Source organism: Oncorhynchus nerka, linkage group LG20 (genome assembly GCF_034236695.1).
Source record: "Oncorhynchus nerka isolate Pitt River linkage group LG20, Oner_Uvic_2.0, whole genome shotgun sequence".
In the NCBI taxonomy this organism is placed as follows: domain Eukaryota; kingdom Metazoa; phylum Chordata; class Actinopteri; order Salmoniformes; family Salmonidae; genus Oncorhynchus; species Oncorhynchus nerka.
Genome location: NC_088415.1, coordinates 35,545,070 through 35,564,263, shown reverse-complemented (window position 1 = coordinate 35,564,263; position 19,194 = coordinate 35,545,070). Strand labels below are relative to the sequence as shown.

At 43.6% G+C, this 19,194-nt stretch overlaps 1 protein-coding gene across 1 annotated transcript in view; it reads left to right on the top strand.

Moving 5' to 3' along the window:
- The window catches only part of LOC115102368 (membrane-associated guanylate kinase, WW and PDZ domain-containing protein 2-like), a 46,272-nt gene that overhangs the window by 17,547 nt on the left and 9,531 nt on the right, over positions 1-19,194 (top strand). Inside the window, 11 exon segments of the mRNA XM_065005442.1 lie at positions 4,075-4,194; positions 5,184-5,379; positions 5,619-5,626; positions 7,250-7,424; positions 7,583-7,659; positions 8,728-8,895; positions 10,062-10,173; positions 10,175-10,702; positions 10,833-11,391; positions 11,498-11,561; positions 11,709-12,119. Of these exon segments, the coding sequence (XP_064861514.1) occupies positions 4,075-4,194; positions 5,184-5,379; positions 5,619-5,626; positions 7,250-7,424; positions 7,583-7,659; positions 8,728-8,895; positions 10,062-10,173; positions 10,175-10,702; positions 10,833-11,391; positions 11,498-11,561; positions 11,709-12,119 (2,418 nt within the window).

The window sequence follows — 19,194 nt, the reverse complement described above, 5'->3', positions numbered from 1 at the left end:
TTTAGCCCACTTGCAAAAACACGAGCAAGTCAGCTCAAATTACACTCTTGTATTACTTCCTGATATGCATCTCTGCTTCTCCTAATATTCCAGGACACAAACAACCTATTGGGGGAATGAAATGTGTTATTTACACACATGTAAAAGCGTTGAGGTAAATGAAGATAGTTAGCAACTGTAGATCACAGACGGGGGTGATTGGTGTATCAATTGAGAAAATCTGAAAGCCTCTTATGTACTTTGCTAGGCCTGATTTACTGTCTCAGATCAATATGTTTTTAAGATGAGGTGGCAAACCGTGGCCTAGCTGGCAGTTAGCAGTGGATAATAAGTTGCATCGTATTATATTCATGTTTTTTTGGATGTATTGCCTTTTTAAATTAAGTGGTTCATGTTTATAATATTTTATTTTGAAATATATGCAAAAGGAAAAATGTGAATTGCTATTTGAACAAAGTCAGTGTGTGGATATCCTCACTGTATTTGTCTTTGGTTCTTAGAAGACCTGAGAAATAATGGATGTGCATTTTCCTTTGAAAGTATCTCAAACCCCTCGCTATTTAAAACATACTGTGTACTCTACTCTGCATTATGTTGCCCCTGGAGAAATATGTTTACACACAGTGACTCTCCATAAGAGCATGACATGATTTTTTTTAACGCTAAACAGAATTAAGTAAATGCAAGTCATTTATCAATAATTTCGAGGCAGAATTAAATGAAAAGCAGACGTGCGTTCGTGCCTCGGGGGAGGACGGGCCTCGGGGGAGGACGGGCCTCGGGGGAGGACGGGCCTCGAGGGAGGACGGGCCTCGAGGGAGGACGGGCAGTAGACAGCTACCTAACGTCTCTATGGGTTGTTGTGGTGCATCCAGTCATTAGACAGAGTGATGTTGGCCTGTGGTGATGTTGGCCTGTGGTGATGTTGGCCAGTAGTGATGTTGGCCTGTGGTGATGTTGGCCAGTGGTGATGTTGGCCAGTGGTGATGTTGGCCTGTGGTGATGTTGGCCAGTGGTGATGTTGGCCAGTGGTGATGTTGGCCTGTGGTGATGTTGGCCAGTGGTGATGTTGGCCTGTGGTGATGTTGGCCAGTGGTGATGTTGGCCAGTGGTGATGTTGGCCTGTGGTGATGTTGGCCTGTAGTGATGTTGGCCTGTAGTGATGTTGGCATATAGTGATGTTGGCCTGTAGTGATGTTGGCCTGTGGTGATGTTGGCATGTAGTGATGTTGGCCTGTAGTGATGTTGGCTTGTCAGTTTTGCCCACTGTGGGTTTGATCATGACAACTTCTGACTCCTGTTCTGTCTTTGACTGACAGCTGTGTCTTGGTGTTGATAAGAAGCTCTGCTTAATTACCCATCTACTCCTAAAACTCCTCCTATCTCTCTCACTCTTTCTCCCTCTCTCTCCCTCTCTCCCCTGGCCCATGGGATCAGTGGGGGGCCTGAGGGGAGACGCATGGAGAAATATGTCAATAATCCCAGCTATCTCCTGCTGACATGTCATATATATCTCAGAGGAGGGCATTGGTAATGAGTCCTAGCCACACACACACACATGCACACACACACACACACACACACACACACACACACACACACACACACACACACACACACACACACACACATTTCCTACTTCCTCAGTATTAGCATTAATGAGTCTACTCTGTCCTGAGGGGAGGAGAATAATTCTACACACGTCAGAGGCCATCAGGAGATTTGTTATCAGATGTTTTATTAGAGACAGAGCCTCATCTTCTGTTGCTGATTGGGACGTATTACCTCGCTCTAACAGGGTATGAAGAGGAGAGGCAGGCAGTGTTGTGTGTCTTTGTGTCATTGTCATTGTAGTGTGGAGTGCTGTGCCCTCCCTGATGGTGAGACAGCAGTGCATTAATCATATGTTTTATGGAGTAACTGGGTTTGACTCCCTCCTACTGGCCCCACTCTGCTATGATACAGTATGTGGTCCTCCAGGAGAAGGAGAAGGACAGGAATTTGACCGGAGCTTGTTGTTTGGAGGGGATTCATTTCAGACTGAGGCCTGATTAGGGTTTCTTTTGGAAGGTTTACAAGCAAGTTTCACCCATGCTGACATGTAACAAGTAAGTAATTGATTTAACTCCTTACACTCGTGGGAATTGGCATATATGGATGGTGCTATATGAAATGTTTCTTACAGAAGAAATATGGAAAGCATATGCATAACCATGGTAGCTATTAAACCTAGGGTATAACGCCATGACATCTTGTAGCTCCACATCTAACATAGTGATCATAAATGTTGGCACTGTATATTACACAAGTTTTATGATATGAAATGTGAAATGCACATTTGGACTCACGGGTGTTTGGCTTGCTTGTATGACATCAAAAGCAGTATTTATTATAATCCTCTTAATTTACAGCATTTCCCTCAGTCAGATTTCCAAAAATGTTTTTTTTTTTACTAAAGTTGCCCAATTAGCGGGAGGGACGGGGGCAACTTCTTGTCATGTGCGATGCTCAAGTTCAGAAAGCCTGTCAGTCAAAACCCATACAGAGCTGTGAAGCACAGAGCCTGAGCTCTGAGGTCATTTATATAGCATGTTACTGTACGGCCACTGTGTTCCAATTTAGGCACTTATCAGTGTCCAAATCTGCAATTTTCAACCCGTATACATACGGGTACCAGTGTAAAAGGCTACTAATCAACCTACAGATATTGGATCTTAATTTGACTAGTTAATTTTTTGCTGCAACAAGTTTAGTCCATTCACACTTTTCTGCTGATGTAAAATGGCGCTTGATCAGTGGTTAGGCAATTAGCTGGCCAAAATTAGGCTACATGAAAAGTGCAGTACTGTTAATATAGCCGTGTGTTATTGCGGGTTTTCACTGAATTTCTGTTAATCCTGTGGTGCAGGAAAATTCTCAGCAACAACAGAGTGATCAAATTATGATCTGATATCTGACATTCCTTTCATCTCTAAGAAAGAATATGAATATGAAGTGCTGTAGACTACAGTGCCTTCAGAAACTATTCATATCCCTTGACATATTCCACATTTTGTTGTGTTACAGCCTGAATTCAAAATTGATTAATACCATTTTCTCTCACCTGTCTACACAATAACCCACAATGACAAGTGAAAACATGTTTTTAGACATTTTTACACATTTATTGAAAATGAAATACAAAAATATCTCATTTACATAATTATTCACACCCCTGTGTCAATATATGTTAGAATCACCTTCGTCAGCGATTACAGCTGTGAGTCTTTCTGGGTAAGTCTCCAATAGCTTTGCACACCTGGATTGTACAATATTTGCAGTTTATTATTTTTTGAATTCTTCAAGCTCTGTCAGGTTGGTTGTTGATCATCGTCAACCATTTTAAAGTCTTTCCATAGATTTTCAAACCAATTTAAGTCAGAACTGTAGCATAGCCACTGATGAACATTCAATGTCGTTTTGTTAAGCAACTCCAGCGTATATTTGACCTTGTGTTTTAGGTTATTGTCCTGCTGAAAGGTGAATTTGTCTCCCAGTGTCTGTTGGAAAGCAGACTGAAGCAGGTTTTCCTCTAGGATTTTGCCTGTGCTTAACTCTATTACGTTTATTTTTATCCCTAAAAAAACTCAATTGCAGGTGACAAACATACCCATAACATGATGCAGCCACCACCATGCTTGAAAATATGAAGAGTGGTACTCTGTGATGTGTTGAGTTAGGAAGGACACCTGTATTTTTTATATATGTAGTGACTAGGTGTATTCATACACCATCCAAAGTGTAATTAATAACTTCATCATACTCATATCGACTGAGCTAACAGATAATTGTATGTGTGGGGTGCAGATATGAGGTAGTCATTCAAAAATCATGTTAAACACTATTATTGCACACAGAATGAGTCCTTGCAACGTATTAGGTGACTGTACATATCCTAATTGCACATGCTATATACAGTATCAGTTTCAATACTTTTTGTTGCATTTCATGAGGGGTATGCTAATGCATTAAGTTCTAACAGTGAACTGTGGAGACAGATTGGGATGTGTAACTTTCTCTTGGCTCACTCTCCAGGCACGACCAGACTGCCCCATGATGGGGAGATCTCAGGGGTGGACTACAACTTTGTCTCCATAGAAGAGTTCTTCTCTTTGGAGGAGTCAGGAGCTCTTCTGGAGAGCGGCAAGTTCAAAGGTGAGGAGAGGAGAGGTATTTATTCGCTAAGTCGTCTCCCTCTGACTTCAACTGCATTTAATTTCATAGACATTCTTTCATGATCAACACACTGTAGGTAGCATATTGTATATTGCAGATAGAGGACGCTAGTCTATCTAAAGGGGTAGAGGGTTAACCCACAAACCAGTCCACACAGTCCCTTACCAGGCAGGCACATGGCTGGTGAATATCATTAATATAATGGGATATAAGAACATTTTCTCAGAGGAAGCCTTATTACATCCATGTAGTTAATGAACAGGTCTCAGTCGCTCCAACCTGCACAACCCACCCCAGTCAGGGGAGGGTTAAAGTTGGACCGCTTCCTCTGATTAAAAAAGCAACCCCGGATTAGCATGCATAATTCATATAAGTTTAAGGGGCACAATAAATGCCATCTTCACTTTGCCTCACATGTGACATTGATGGCGGTACGGCTCCTGTAAAGCAGCCTGGAGAATCAGCGGGTCTGCGGTACTGTTACACTATGGTGGGATAACCTTGACGAGTACATCAGCAACCTAATGTTTCTCTGTGCTGGAGCTGGAGAAATAGATTGAAGTCATTTGATTTGTACTGTAGCTGCCACAACAGAAGGATATAATTGAAGAAGGTAAAAGTGTACTGTACTGTACTGATCCCTAAGTTGGATGGTAAATCTATGTGATGCATGCATTGCACTGGAACACTGCTGTCATCATATTTAGGATTTCCTGTATTTTCTATATTTCATACAATGATAGCCATTTCAACTGTGTGTTTGGGATCTCCATCTCTAGATGACATCGCTTTACCTCCTTATCCTTTTTATCCTTTTCACAATCTTATTTGTTTTATTTATTTATGTATTTTTATTCTTGCCCCCAAAAGACCAAAAGCCAAAAGTACCAATATGCTTCTAACAATACAAATATATCTATTTACCTCACTTTATACGTCACTCTCTCTCCCATCCTGTTTTCTCCCAGGGAACTACTACGGCACCCCCCGGCCAGTACACATTGGTCCAGAGAGTCCTCCCATCACCTACCAGGAACACCGCAACCTGCTCCGGAACTTCCGAACACGCAGCAAGTCGCTTAGCAACCTGGAGAAAGCAGCCGAGGAGGGGGAGAACAGCGAGGAAGATTCTGGCCTGTCAGGCAGGTTTACCAAAGACAGACTGTCCCGTAAGGCTATATGGGTGACCAATCTACTACAGTCATATAGTGGTAATAAGTAGTAGTTGTATTAGTAGTAATTATAAGTAGTAGTAGTAGTAGTAGTAGTAGTAACAGTTGTGGCAGTAAATCATGTTTAATTCAAAACCTTTTTGTGATTTTAAGTTGCCAAAATGTGTGATTTGTTTTCCGCCATTTTATCTAGCTAAGTATGGTGGCCAACAGCTACCGTAAACTGTATAGACTGCCTTGTCCCTCTGTACCTCCGAATTTTTGATGGCCAAATTAATCAATGATGGGCATGATTAGTATGCTCCTAGCTCTTTGTGGGTCTGGGGCTGCATCGATCGCTGGACCTGCTCCAGAGGAGGGCCTAGCTAACCACGGGCAGGCTAGGCTGTGTGGCAGGCAGGGAACAGGCAGAGAGCAGGGAGTTGTCCATGGTCCTGACCTGTGCTGCTGAGTCATCTATCGCCAGGTCGGGTGGTGCTGAACAGAGCGCTTGCTGGGCTGGCTCTGACTGCAGCTCTGGGTGTGCAGCAGGCTACATCCTCCCACGCCTGCTACATTCTAAAGGACAGGACGGTCGGGAAAAGCTGTTTACATATAGTTTTGAAGTTGTATTAGTCGTATGTACGGGATACGCATGGTTTACATTATCCAACTAAATGCTTATATGCAAGTTCCTTCTCGACAATGCAACAACAATAAGAAATAGTAAAAAATAAGAATATGAACATAAAGTAAATGACAGTAGAATAGAATCAACATTTGAGCATAATTAAAGTACTGGAAGGCACAATTTATAGTACAATATTTACATGTGTTTTGGGGAAGGGGGGCATGGGGGGTAGTGTATAAACTGAGCCGTACAATAAGATTCTGATAGCAGCAGTTGTGACGTGTGTGTAGTATGAATGCATATATACCTGTGTGTGTGTGTGTGTGTGTGTTTGTGTGTGTGTGTGTGTGTGTGTGTGTGTCTCCGTGGGTGTGTGCATGATTGAGTGCATGTGTGCTAAGATGTGGAGAATCAGAGCAGGTGGTCAGTCCAGTTCAAGTGTTCAGCAGTCTGATAGCTTGTAGATAGAAACTGTCTCTGAGCCTGTTGGTATCAGATCTCATGCTCAGATACCGCCTGCCCAACAGTAAGGGAGAGAACAGCTCATGTGTGGGGTCCTTCATGATGCTGTGTGCCTTCCTCAGGCACTGTTTTAAGGGGATGTTTTGGATGGGTGGGAGCCCATGGATGGGTGGGAGCCCAGTCATGTTCTGGGCCATCTTCACCACGTGCTGGAGGGCCTTGCTGCCATGGACGGAGCAATTCCCGCACCTGGCCATGATGCAACCGGTCAGAACGCTCTCGATGGTGCAACGGTAGTATTTGGAGAGGACCCAGGGCGACATGCCGAATTTGAACAGGGAGTACAGCAGAGGACTGAGGACACACTCCTGGGGGGCCTCCTGTGTTAAGAACCAGTGTGGAGAAGGTGTTGTTCCCAATCCTCACAGCCTGTGGTCTGCCCTGGTCAGGAAGTCCAGTTGCAGTGGGGGGTGACCAGACCCAGGGCTCTGAGCTTGGTGTCGAGGTTGGAGGGAACCATAGTGTTACTAAACTGTCCTCAATAAACAGCAGGACATGCCTTGCCTTTTGCGATTTTTGAAACGCTTAACTCAATGGATCTGGATCTGTACATGTGGATTTAAAGCTGTAAACTACATTCAGTGTAGCCAATGTCCATGATTTCAGAGAGTAAGTTATTCAACGGTTCTATTTTCACTGAGTGTAGGCTATACTATCTTCTATAGTAAGATGTGTCAAACACAAGTTTTCAGTGACATCATTTTCACTGTCCTCTTCATTGACGCTCCAGGTGGATTAGTGGGTATCAGCAATGCACATCCCGTCTCCTTGTCCAGAGGGTCCATTGGAGGGGATGGCAGTACCATGGAGAATGGCCATGGCAGCACCCGTGCCAGGGTGCAAGCAGTGATGCCTAAAAACTGGGAGGTGGCCTACAGCGACTCAGGAGAGCCTTTCTACATAGAGTGAGTGACTATTCTAAATGGATAGACGCTCTCTTTGACTGGTCCGGGATCAGTTTCCTCTAAATCTTGAATGTGTTGACTTGTAAATACTGTTATATAGCATTACCATGGTGATTGATTGGTGACTTTGAGGTGGCCTATCTGTCACTCTCTTTCAGCCATAACTCCAAGATGGCCAGCTGGCAGGAGCCTCGTGCACAGAGCAGCAGAGAGACAACGCTTGACAAAAATACATGTGAGCTCTCTCCCAGGGAAATACTGCTGGAGCGTTTAACTCAGGGTTTCCCCAAGGGGGGCACGTTTTGGGTTTTGCCATAGGACTACACAGCTGATTCAAATAATCAACTAATCATCAAGCTTTGATGATTTGAATCAGCTGTGTAGTGTTAGGGCAAAAACCAACATGTGCACACCTTGGGGTCCCGAGGACCGAGTTTGAGAAATGATGGTTTAACCGTTGCACTGCCTAATAATGTTGTCTGTACATTGATTAGACTAGGATCATAGGACCATAGGCACAGTGAGCTTGTTAATAGAGTCAAATGAAATGAAATGAGCTTTTAGTAGAATTTAGATACTGTGTCGTGATTAAGCCCTAACCCGATAACAGCAAGCCAGAACCTGGAACTAATCGCAGGGAGCCATTTTGCTAGCTGCTATGTCTGACAGAGGCCATGTGTTGGGCATGACACTGACAACCTACTATCATAATTATGTTATGTGATTCACTGATAACACAATAATACATAAACATTTGACCATTCTAGCTGATTATAGCAGTGAGAAATCCCATCTGCCATAATATCACGAGTAAAGCTGGTCTGAATCTGTTGAGTGGGTTGCAGTGTACTGTTGTAACCAGCAGGGGACGATACATATCAGCCAGAGAGTTTGTTTCCTTTCAAGGAGCTTGAATCTTCTCTGTGGGACATTATGACAGGACGGAAAAAAACACTTTGCCTGCATGTCTATTTATTCCTAAACGTTTTGCACTAAGTGCCATCTGGCCATGAGTTTTCAGTGTTGTGCATCTCTCAACTCAGCTCTAAAGTGGCACATTCTAAGCAGTTTACACATTCACACACACAGGGTGCAACCTCTCCCTGTCTCTCTCTCTCTCTGTTGTTCTCTCAACCTCTTCATAGTGACCTTTATTTCCTCTTTACCTTCCAATTGCACAAATCCTCTCTGTCTTTCTCCCTCCCTGTTGTAAAGCCTCTCTCTCTGTGTTTCTTTGCCCTTCTCGCTCTTTTCTATATCTTTTCCCCCCCTCTCTTTCCATCCCTCCATTGCTCTTTCTCAGTACCAGGGTTCACAGACGAGCCAGGGGAGCTGAGGGGTTTCTCTATCCACACACGCTTCTCTAAAGGTCCCAGGGGGTTTGGTTTCAACATTGTGGGGGGCAGCAGAGCCAGGGAGTTCCTTCAGGTCTACAGTGTCACGCCAGGGGGACCTGGAGCTCTCAACACAGGTAGGAGAGAGGAGGAAGAAGGGAGGGGAGGGACAGGACAATATACAGAGATGATTGTCATTTATGCAAAGTTGTAAAGTTGTGAATGGATTGAGAATGTGATTTGAAACAGCAAAAATGCATTTAAAATTTTCTTTGATAGTAGAAAACAGACTTTTCTAGGGATATGTTAGATTCTGCTTCCGGTATCATAACTGGGCCAATGTTGATATCATGTTCCTCGTAAATGCCCTCCCAGGCCCAACTAATACTATGCCCCTGCCCAGTCATGTAAAATCATTAGATTAGGGCCTAATGCATTTATTTCAATTGACTGATTTCCTTATATGAACTGTAACTCTGTCAAATTTGATAAACATTTCGCTACATTCGCAATAACATCCGCTAACCATGTGACCAATATGATTTGATTTGATTTGAAATCTTAGAAATAGTTTTTGTTCTGTATATATACATTTTTCTCTCCCTCCTCTCCCTCAATCTCTCTTTCTGTCATTCTCTCTCTCCTGACTGGAGATGGATTATAGTAGTGGGATTATAGTAGTGGGATTATAGTAGTGGGAGTACATCTCAATCAATCCCTAATCCCAATGGTTTGAATGCCATAATCTGTCACCCAATGCATCAATCAACACACGTACAGAACCAGTCAAAAGTTTAGACACCTACTCATTCCAGGGTTTTTCTTTATTTGGACTGTTTTCTGCATTGTAGAATAATAGTGAAGACATCAAAACCATGAAATAACACATATGGAATCATATAGCAACCCAAAATATATTTAAGTAGGCAACCTTTGACTTGATGACAGCTTTGCACACTCTTGGCATTCTCTCAGCCAGTAGTATTATGTAGTGTTATGTAGTATTATGTATATTATATTATGTATTTTATTTGTCTTTTTGTTTCCTGTTTGGAGCCCAGAAAGCAAGACAGCGGCTAATTGGGGATCCCAATAAAATATGAAATACTACTACACACACCCAAAAACACATGTACACCAGAGTATACGAAGATAGTATACCATTTATGAACTACAGTACATTGTTGTGTCCCTTCAAATTATTTGTAAAGTACAGTACAGAGTGTAGGTTTGAAATGTATACTAATGCAATGTGATAACTTCCCCAGACCTCCCTCTCAACCTCTCCTATCTGTCCATACAGCAGATATCCTGGTTTACATCAACGGTGTCTGTGTCCTGGGAACGTCCCACAAAGAAGTGGTAGAGATGCTGAAGGCAGTTCCTGTGGGCCACAGTGTGGACATGGTCCTCCGGAGGATACCCCATGCTCTACAACCCCGACGGCTGCCCCAAGCAGCCCCATCCTGGGTTCACCGACATCTGTGACCCCTTCCTCCCACCCACCACCACCCAGCCCCAGCCCTCACACCAGCGCCTCCCCCTCCTCCGCCCATCCACAGCCCCAACCCAGACCCAGGATCATAATCTCAACGGGGTCCTTTCTCACCACGATGAGGTGGGTTATATGGGTCCAGGAGTGAGGCCAGGACTGGATGCCAATGGGAATGCCACCTCCACAGCTACCCAACCACCATCCTCTTACAGACACTCCAGCGGTCATCTTGCTCACTCCGCTGACCCACCCTCGTACAGACGTTCCAGTCGCTACCTATCTGATTCCACTTCCCCTACACCACCCTCATACAGACAATCCAGTGGTAGCATCACTCCCACCACCCCCCCGGTCCGCCCACCCCGCTCACTGAGGGGCCTCGCCCGCCTGCAGGCCACTGACAACTGCCAGAGTGACAGCGAAGTGGTCTCAGCCATCGGCTCACACAGGTATGGTAGAACACGCAGATACACACACACACACACACACTGATATATACACACACACAATGTCATTTAGAGGTAATTTACTCTCATGGAGAACCCTGACTGTCTTTCTTTGTCTTTTCATTCTCTGCAGGGCATTCATGATCCGTAACCACAACAATAACTCCCTCTCTACCCCCCCTCAGCCCCTGCGTTACAGAACCTCTAAGAGTGACCTGTCTGAGAGCGCCCTGTCCACCTCCTCCACCCTCCCTGTGTCCAGACTGCCCATTCCCCAGTCAGAGACACCCCGTCTCTCGTCCTCCCCTGGTGGAGGGGCGTACTCCCGCCTCATCAGGCCCCAGGCCTCCCTGCTGAGACCCCCTCCCACCCCTGACAGCCCCCACCTCAGCTTCAATGGCTTCCATGGCAATACAAGCGGCAGCGGCAGCCCCATAAGCATCTCGTCTCCCGGGGCGATGAGTCTGGGCAGTGGCTTTGGGGTTGGAAGTGGAGGGGAGCTGGTGCCAGTGGCCCTGGCTCAGTGTGAGGGTGGAGGGGGAATGGGTTTCAGTGTGACGGCCGGGGGACAGGGGGGCAGGCTGGCCCTTGTCAAGAGGGTCTGGGACAGGAAGCAGTGCTCCTCCCTACAGCCAGGGGATGCCATCATGAAGATCAACGGAGCAGACGTCCAGAGTCTCAGCTTTGCACAGGTACTGAGGAGGGAAAAGAGCAGAGAAAGAAGATAAGGATAGAGATGGAGAATAAGTATAGGGACATTTAGATCAGAGATAATAAAGTGATGCTTTTCCATCCAAGGTACAACAGGTTCTCCAGGAACACACCAAACAAGGAGAAGTGGTCTTATTGGTTCACAGAAGAGGTAAGAACATGAGCTAGTTTCCTGCAAAATTGTTCTCAAGAGTTTTATTTTATTTATGACTATATTCTCAGCACAAGTGATGAATAGAGACTCAAAACGTTTCTCAAGAATTCCTTTGTCTTTAGTGATGTTATTTCTCTTCTTCAGGTTCACACCGTTCTTCCATCTCCCCCAACTCTATGCAAAGAGTCCCCTCACCACTCCTCTACCTCCATCCTCCACCCGTGACATCAGACTACAATCCTTTACCCCCTGCGGACGTCCTGATCCTACCCCGTCCCTCCTCCACCCCTCCTCCCCCGGCCATGGTGCGCTCCTCTCTGGTCCAGAGCACCAGTTTCCTGGAGTCAGTCCCAGTCACCCTCACCATGGAGCCCAAAGACTGGCTGAACGAGGGCATGGAGGATGAGGGGGACAGGGAGGTGGTGATCCCAGGACCAGGGCAGGAGGGAGGGGGACGGAACCGTGTGCCCCGGGGATTTGATGTGGAGCTGAGGAGGAAGCCAGGAGAGGGGTTCGGATTTGTCATCGCTTCAGAGGATGTAGAGAACAGGAAAGGTGAGAACTGATTGATTTGTAGCAGGACACTTGCCACGTTGCGTCTTCTAATTGGTTGGATTGATGACTTTCACTTCTCCCAATTTCCCCCCTCTCTTGAATGGTTAGGTATTGTCATGGAGTTATTGCAGAAAATAGGAAGCATACCTTTTCAGACCAAATCCCTTATCGTGTCCCTTAATAAATGTCGTCACCCAGTGAAAAGATGGCCTTCAGCTTGAAGAGAAAAGCTTCCCAATTGGCCATACTGTTCTGTAGGATGTTGAATATATTATGATGGCTGCATGACAGTCACTGAGTCATGATGTTGAGTCATAGGTCTCTGTCACGTAAAGACAGACCTCCCCACCCCCAGTAGTCCCATGATGACATCGTCCTGCTCGTTATGTATTTAGTGTTTTGAACAGCACTACATATACTATGGAGTCAGAAAACACAGTAACAGTCCGATGACAGCATTACAGCACTACGTGTATCATCGTTATGCTAAAGCTGGGGTGTTGTGCGTGTGCGCACGTGTGTGTGCGTTCATCCTTGTCTGTATCAAGGTGCTATATTGTTGTTATAGGGTGTAATATTTTGTGTGCTGGTGCCCAAGTGTGCAAGTGCATTTGATGAATATTTGTGTGTGTGTGTGTGTGTGTGTGTGTGTGTGTGTGTGTGTGTGTGTGTGTGTGTGTGTGTGTGTGTGTGTGTGGGGGGGGGTATCGCATGTGAACTCGCTGCACCTCATGAAAATCAATGGAATCGATAGTGAGATTATCCAGCGTGAAGCCCCATACCACAGGACTATTAGGACCTAAGCCACACAGGGTTTCATATGTGTCAGTGCTCTTATCTAAATCAGCCGGTCAGCTCCATTTGCCTCCCACAGCATAACCTTCTGATGATAACACACTGCTTTACACTCATAGTCGTAATGCTTCTGTAACCCTACACAGTACACTGCATCTCTATTACATTTAGTTAACAGCACAGAGATTCTTGAAAGTTAGAACAATTCTTGTCCGGTTAGAAACATTTTATTTTTTACAGTTAACCAATTTAGATTTTGTTGCATTATTTAAGCTTACAAATTATATTTAGGGGAATTTGCTTTTGGAATTTTCTAAATATTTTCTATATTATGCATTTCCACGTTGGCTCTATACCTGTAAATGCCCTTATCTGGAGAAAGGGATCCCAATTTCAAACCCTCCAAAAAAGTTTTTAAAATTCAACAACTGGCAATAATGAATATTAACTGAAAAGGGATATTTGTAGTTTCTTGCAATAGCCCTCTCTGACTTTAAATAATATTTCTCTCAAAACTGTGATTTCTAAAAAATGTGTCGTGGGATTTGGTCAACTCAGTCAGATTTGTCTAAAATCCTAAATGAATCAGGAATAGCAGGGTCATGACACCATAAGGACCCCTTCTTCTTGTCTTCATTACATCCAGTGCAGCAAGACCACTCATGGTCTGGAAAGTTCTCTACTTTTGATAGATTTAAACAAACAATATTGAAATCACCATGGTCACAACCATAAACTGTCAACTCCATCTGCTTGATACATTAAGATAGGATATGAATTTTGGTTCAAATATTTTAATTAGGTTTTAGAGACATGAAGCCACTGATGAAAAATACAATTGCTACTTTGTATACCACTTGAATGAAGAAGACAAATTACATTTTTGTCAACTCCGTAAAACATCAACTCTGTCAGAATTTTGTCTAACGTCAACTCCGTCAGATTGCTGAAAGCTCTGATAGAATGGTGATGTTTTAATTGGGGAATAAAACATAATTTCTATATTTTACAAATGTTTATTTTGAACTTTTATTTTTTTAGAGGCAAAAATATGTCTGTTTTAAGTATTTGTTGTCAACTCTGTCAGTGGCTTGTCAACTCCCTTAACACATTTTAATCACTGTTCTGCAACGTATGCTTAAACTATTGACGTGTTTGATGGGCTAGATCTAATGTTTGCTTTATAAATGTTGTTTTATGTTCTGAATCTAGAAAACATGCCAAAATGCGAACGAAAAATTGCCCTGGAACATTATGTAGCGCTATAAAATAAAAACAAAAAGAAGTTTGAAGATTTGTATTGCATATTTGAATAATCTATTGTGAGAATGAAACCATAAAGGCTTTTAACCCTGTGACGCGTACGAACACACGGGTGTGATCGTTTTACAGTGGTCCCCGCAGCGTACCCTCAAACCGGTGATTAGAACACTTCATTAGAATGTCCAGTTACCATTGACGCAACAGTCAGCGTTTGAGCTGGACATTTTTATTTATTTTTTACAAACAGTCTTTACATTGTCCTCGATGTGAGCAGTTTATTTCTGGATGCGTTGTTCAGATTGTCACAGAAGTAGCAACGACATCATTTGAGGGTCGCCGACGGTTAACTTTCCTGTTGGGTAACAATCACATTTTGGAACAATGAGCGCATTCTGACATCACGTTCACACAAAGAAAAAAAGTTGCGCTGGTGGAACCGTTGGAGATATTTGGAACGGGTGAAAAGGTTAAACACTTGTTGGGCAATAAATGTCAAAATGAAATGCCTTTTATCTTGTCTGACGGAGTTGACATAAATCTAGTTGTTTGGATTTTTCGGAAAATATGAAATCATTAGTAGGTTGTTCCCTTTACATGGCGTGATAGCACTTTGGTCTATCAAAATATGTATTTCAAATGTTGTTAATATTAAGAAAAATATTTGTGAGAAAAAGAAAGTAGATTGTCTCATCAATGAAGCTAGTTTGTGTAATCATTATGGCTGTGAAGGGGAAAACATCCCACCTGATTAGCTATTAGCTAGAGGGCACTAATTATATAGCGTAAAACTTCAATTAAATGGCGAGTCTCAAATAGCCACCTGTCCCTTTTAATAGCCAGGCAACAGCACACATTTCAGCAAATAAACGCCCGTTTCAAATAAACACCAGGTGTAAATTAAACGTTTACAAGGTTACCATGAATTGTTTACAAGGTTTGCTGTTTGCTTTGTTCCATAAAATAATTCAGTAATGACTCGTAGAAATGATGGCAATCATCGTTTTTTATCTGCAGTAAGAAACCGCTAACAGCTGAGAACTGCTGCTAGCCAACTTGCAAGCACAACAAATCAACAACTTAGGGAGTAGGGACTCCCAGAAATCAACAGAAAATTCACAGTCAACAGCTAATTATTAGAATCAGGTGCGCTAGATGAGGATAGGTGTGAAAACCTACAGGACGGTAGCTCTCCAGGAACAGGGTTGGAGAGACCTGGTGCAAATGATAACACAGTCTACTATCCATTCCATGTGATTAATTATCTCTCTCCTCTCTCCTCTCTTTGTATTTGCCCCTCTGACCATTCAACTCTAATGCAGTTCAGTTTTCTTTACGGGCTAAGCTACCATACATGAACGTTGTCGTAGCAGGATTAAGGTTGTAGGTCTTTCGTTTTCTCGCCTCGACGGGACAAAGGCTGTCTCTCGCTCCATTATCTTCTCTCTCACCCACATTTCACCCCTGTCTTATCTCAATAACTCTTCTCTCCCTCTCCACCCCTCCCTCTCTCTTTCTGTATCTCGCTCCTCCCATAATCTATTCATTTCTAGATACCTCACCTCACTCTCCCTCTCGTGAGCACCCGCCCCCTCTATCGCTTTCCACACCCATTCGCTCTGCAGTAAAAGGGTTCAGTCGGGTTTCTCTAAAGATTAAAACTCTCTCTCCTCTCTCTCTCTCTCTCTCTCTCTCTCTCCCTTCCACCCTCTCTCTGACTTCAGTGAGACGCTACGCTGAACCTTTCCTCAGCGGAGCAACACCAGTGATATGTTTTAGTTGATTGTTTCCTATTGATCTCACTCCCAGGCATTTGGATCTAAGCATCTAAAGGCTGTTTTAAAGGAATTCAGGATTTTCTTTTACGCTACGTATGCTATTCAAAGAGTCATGTTGGAAAGACTACAGTCTGCTTTGAAAACTGTCAAGGACTCCAAACGTAATTATGTTGCGTAGTTTACGTTTAATGCACTTAGCTTTGGATAGTGGTGGTATTTATATGTACGTGTTTTGGCTTTCTGGTTTCTGGTTGAATGCTGTCTGTCAAAGTTTTGCTCGAGTTGTCACACTGTGTGTGTGTGTGTGTGTGTGTGTGTGTGTGTGTGTGTGTGTGTGTGTGTGTGTGTGTGTGTGTGCATGAGAGAGAGAATTTTGTTTCATTTAAATTAACATTACAGATATGCAACAGATGCTTTCAATTAGTTCAACAGCTGCGATATGTTTCTCGTCCTTTGTTTCCTCGGGCACCATTGGCGTTTGAGCCGTTCATGGTAATACTGTAAGCAGTAGCTTGAGGATGTAATCCTACAAGTGGTTATGTTACTGGTAAAAGAATCAGTAGTAGTAACATTAGTAATTGCAACAGTAGTGGTAGTGTTAGCAGTTTAACAGTGGCAGCTTAGGTAGCAGCCAGCAGGTATGGTAGTACAGTAGTAATGGCAGTAGCAGGTTTCATAGTAACATCTGTTGACGTAGCTACGTAGCAATCATGCTAGTTATCAGTTGTGCTAATAGCATTAGTAAGCATGTAAAGGTGTCCACTGCCTCTCCTGGCTTTAACACATGTCCTCTATATGCGGCCTGCGGTGCTGGAGGGATCTCTGCACCGCCTGATTGCCTGATGCATGGGAGCTGTAGAGGTACTGTTATCAGTACTGAGCGGTGATCAATGCAGCGCGTCACAGTCACAGTCAGCCTGCTCTGCTACTGGGCGTACTTTACTGCAGTGGGATTACCCCTGACAGACAGGAGAACAAGGAGAGCCAGAGGAAATGTGTGTGTGTGTGTGTGTGTGTGTGTGTGTGTGTGTGTGTGTGTGTGTGTGTGTGTGTGTGTGTGTGTGTGTGTGTGTGTGTGTGTGTGTGTGTGTGTGTGTGTGTGGGTGGGTGGGTGGGTGGGTGGGTGGGTGGGTGGGTGGGTGGGTGTGCGTGCATATTGCTGATGCATTATGCATGATAACACTATCTTATAAAACTCTGCTCTGATTTGACCTGATTGCAGTTTCATGCCTGGGTCACCCAGATTGTACTCAGATCTGGAGAGAGAACTTAGTCCTTTGACTCATTTAAAACAATGATTATCCAGATGGGATCCTCCGCACACCACATCTGCCTGACTATCATAGTCTGGGATTACACTCTTGTTGATTGTACAGCAACAATGGGACAGATCAGGAAGTACTTAGTGTACTGTATGGTTTTCATACTAAGACTAGGAGGAGGAAAGGGGAGAAAGTGTGGCATTTCTGATGCATGAGTATCTGTCTCTGGGTGTTGATGTTGTCTGATTGGTTATATAATGAGGATGGCAACACAGAACAGCCAGCTGTCACCACACACAGCCCAGTACACCTAGGAGAGAGAGAAGGTGGCTTTGCGAGACGGCGGAGGCAGGCAAGAGGGTGTTACTGTATTGCAGGATGAGGGAGACGAGGAGGAGGGAGAGAGGAGGGATAGAGAGAAAGGGAGGAGGGAAGAAGGGAGACAGAGGAGGGAAGGAGGGAGACAGAGGAGGGAAGGAGGGAGACAGAGGAGGGAAGGAGGGAGACAGAGGAGGGAAGGAGGGAGACAGAGGAGGGAAGGAGGTTGGCAGATGGTCCTGTAAGAAGCTTTTTCAAATCAAATCAAATTCTATTGGTCACATGCAAATATTTAGCCGATGTTATTTTTCACATGCACATATTTAGCAATGTTATTGCGGGTGTAGCAAAATGCTTGTGTTACTAGCTCCAACAGTGCAGTAATATCTAACAATACACAACAATACACACAAATCTAAAGTAAAAGAATCGAGTTAAGAAATATATAAATATTAGGATGAGCAATATCGTAGGGCATTGACTAAAATACACTAGAATAGAATACAGTATAAACATATGAAATTGGTAAAGCAGTATGTAAACATTATTAAAGTGACTAGTGTTCCATTGTTAAAGTGACCAGTGATTCCATGTACAGTTGAAGTCGGAAGTTTACATACACTTTGGTTTGAGTCATTAAAACTCATTTTTCAACCACTCCACAAATGTCTTGTTAACAAACTATAGTTTTGGCAAGTCGGTTATGATATCTACTTTGTGCATGACACAAGTAATTTTTCCAACAGTTGTTTACAGACAGATTATTTCACTTATAATTCACTGTATCACAATTCCAGTGGGTCAGAAGTTTACATACACTAAGTTGACTGTGCCTTTAAACAGCTTGGAAAATTCCAGAAAATTATGTCATGGCTTTAGAAGGCTAATTGACATAATTTGGGTCAATTGGAGGTGTATCTGTGGAAGTATTTCAAGGCCTACCTTCAAACGCAGTGCCTCTTTGCTTGACCTCATGGGAAAATCAAAAAGAATCAGCCAAGACCTCAGATTTTTTTTTTTAGATCTCTACAAGTCTGGTTCATCCTTGGGAGCAATTTCCAAACGCCTGAAGGTACCACGTTCATCAGTACAAACAATAGTACACAAGTATAAACACCATGTGACCACGCAGCCGTCATACCGCTCAAGAAGGAGACGCGTTCTGTCTCCTAGAGATGAACGTACTTTGGTGTGAAAAGTACAAATCAATCCCAGAAAAACAGCAAGGGACATTGTGAAGATGCTGGAGGAAACAGGTACAAAAGTATCTATATCCACAGTAAAACGAGTCCTATATCGACATAATCTGAAAGGCCGCTCAGCAAGGTAGAAGCCACTGCTCCAAAACCGCCATAAAAAGCCAGACTACGGTTTGCAACTGCACATTGGGAAAAATATTGTACTTTTTGGAGAAATGTCCTCTAGTCTGATGAAACAAAAATAAAACTGTTTGGTCATAATGACCATCTTTATGTTTGGAGGAAAAAGGGGAGGCTTGCAAGCCGAAGAACACCATCCCAACCGTGAAGCACGGGGGTGGCAGCATTATGTTGTGGGGGTGCTTTGCTGCAGGAGGGACTGGTGCACTTCACAAAATAGATGGCATCATGAGGTAGGAAAATTATGTGGATATATTGAAGCAACATCTCAAGACATCAGTCA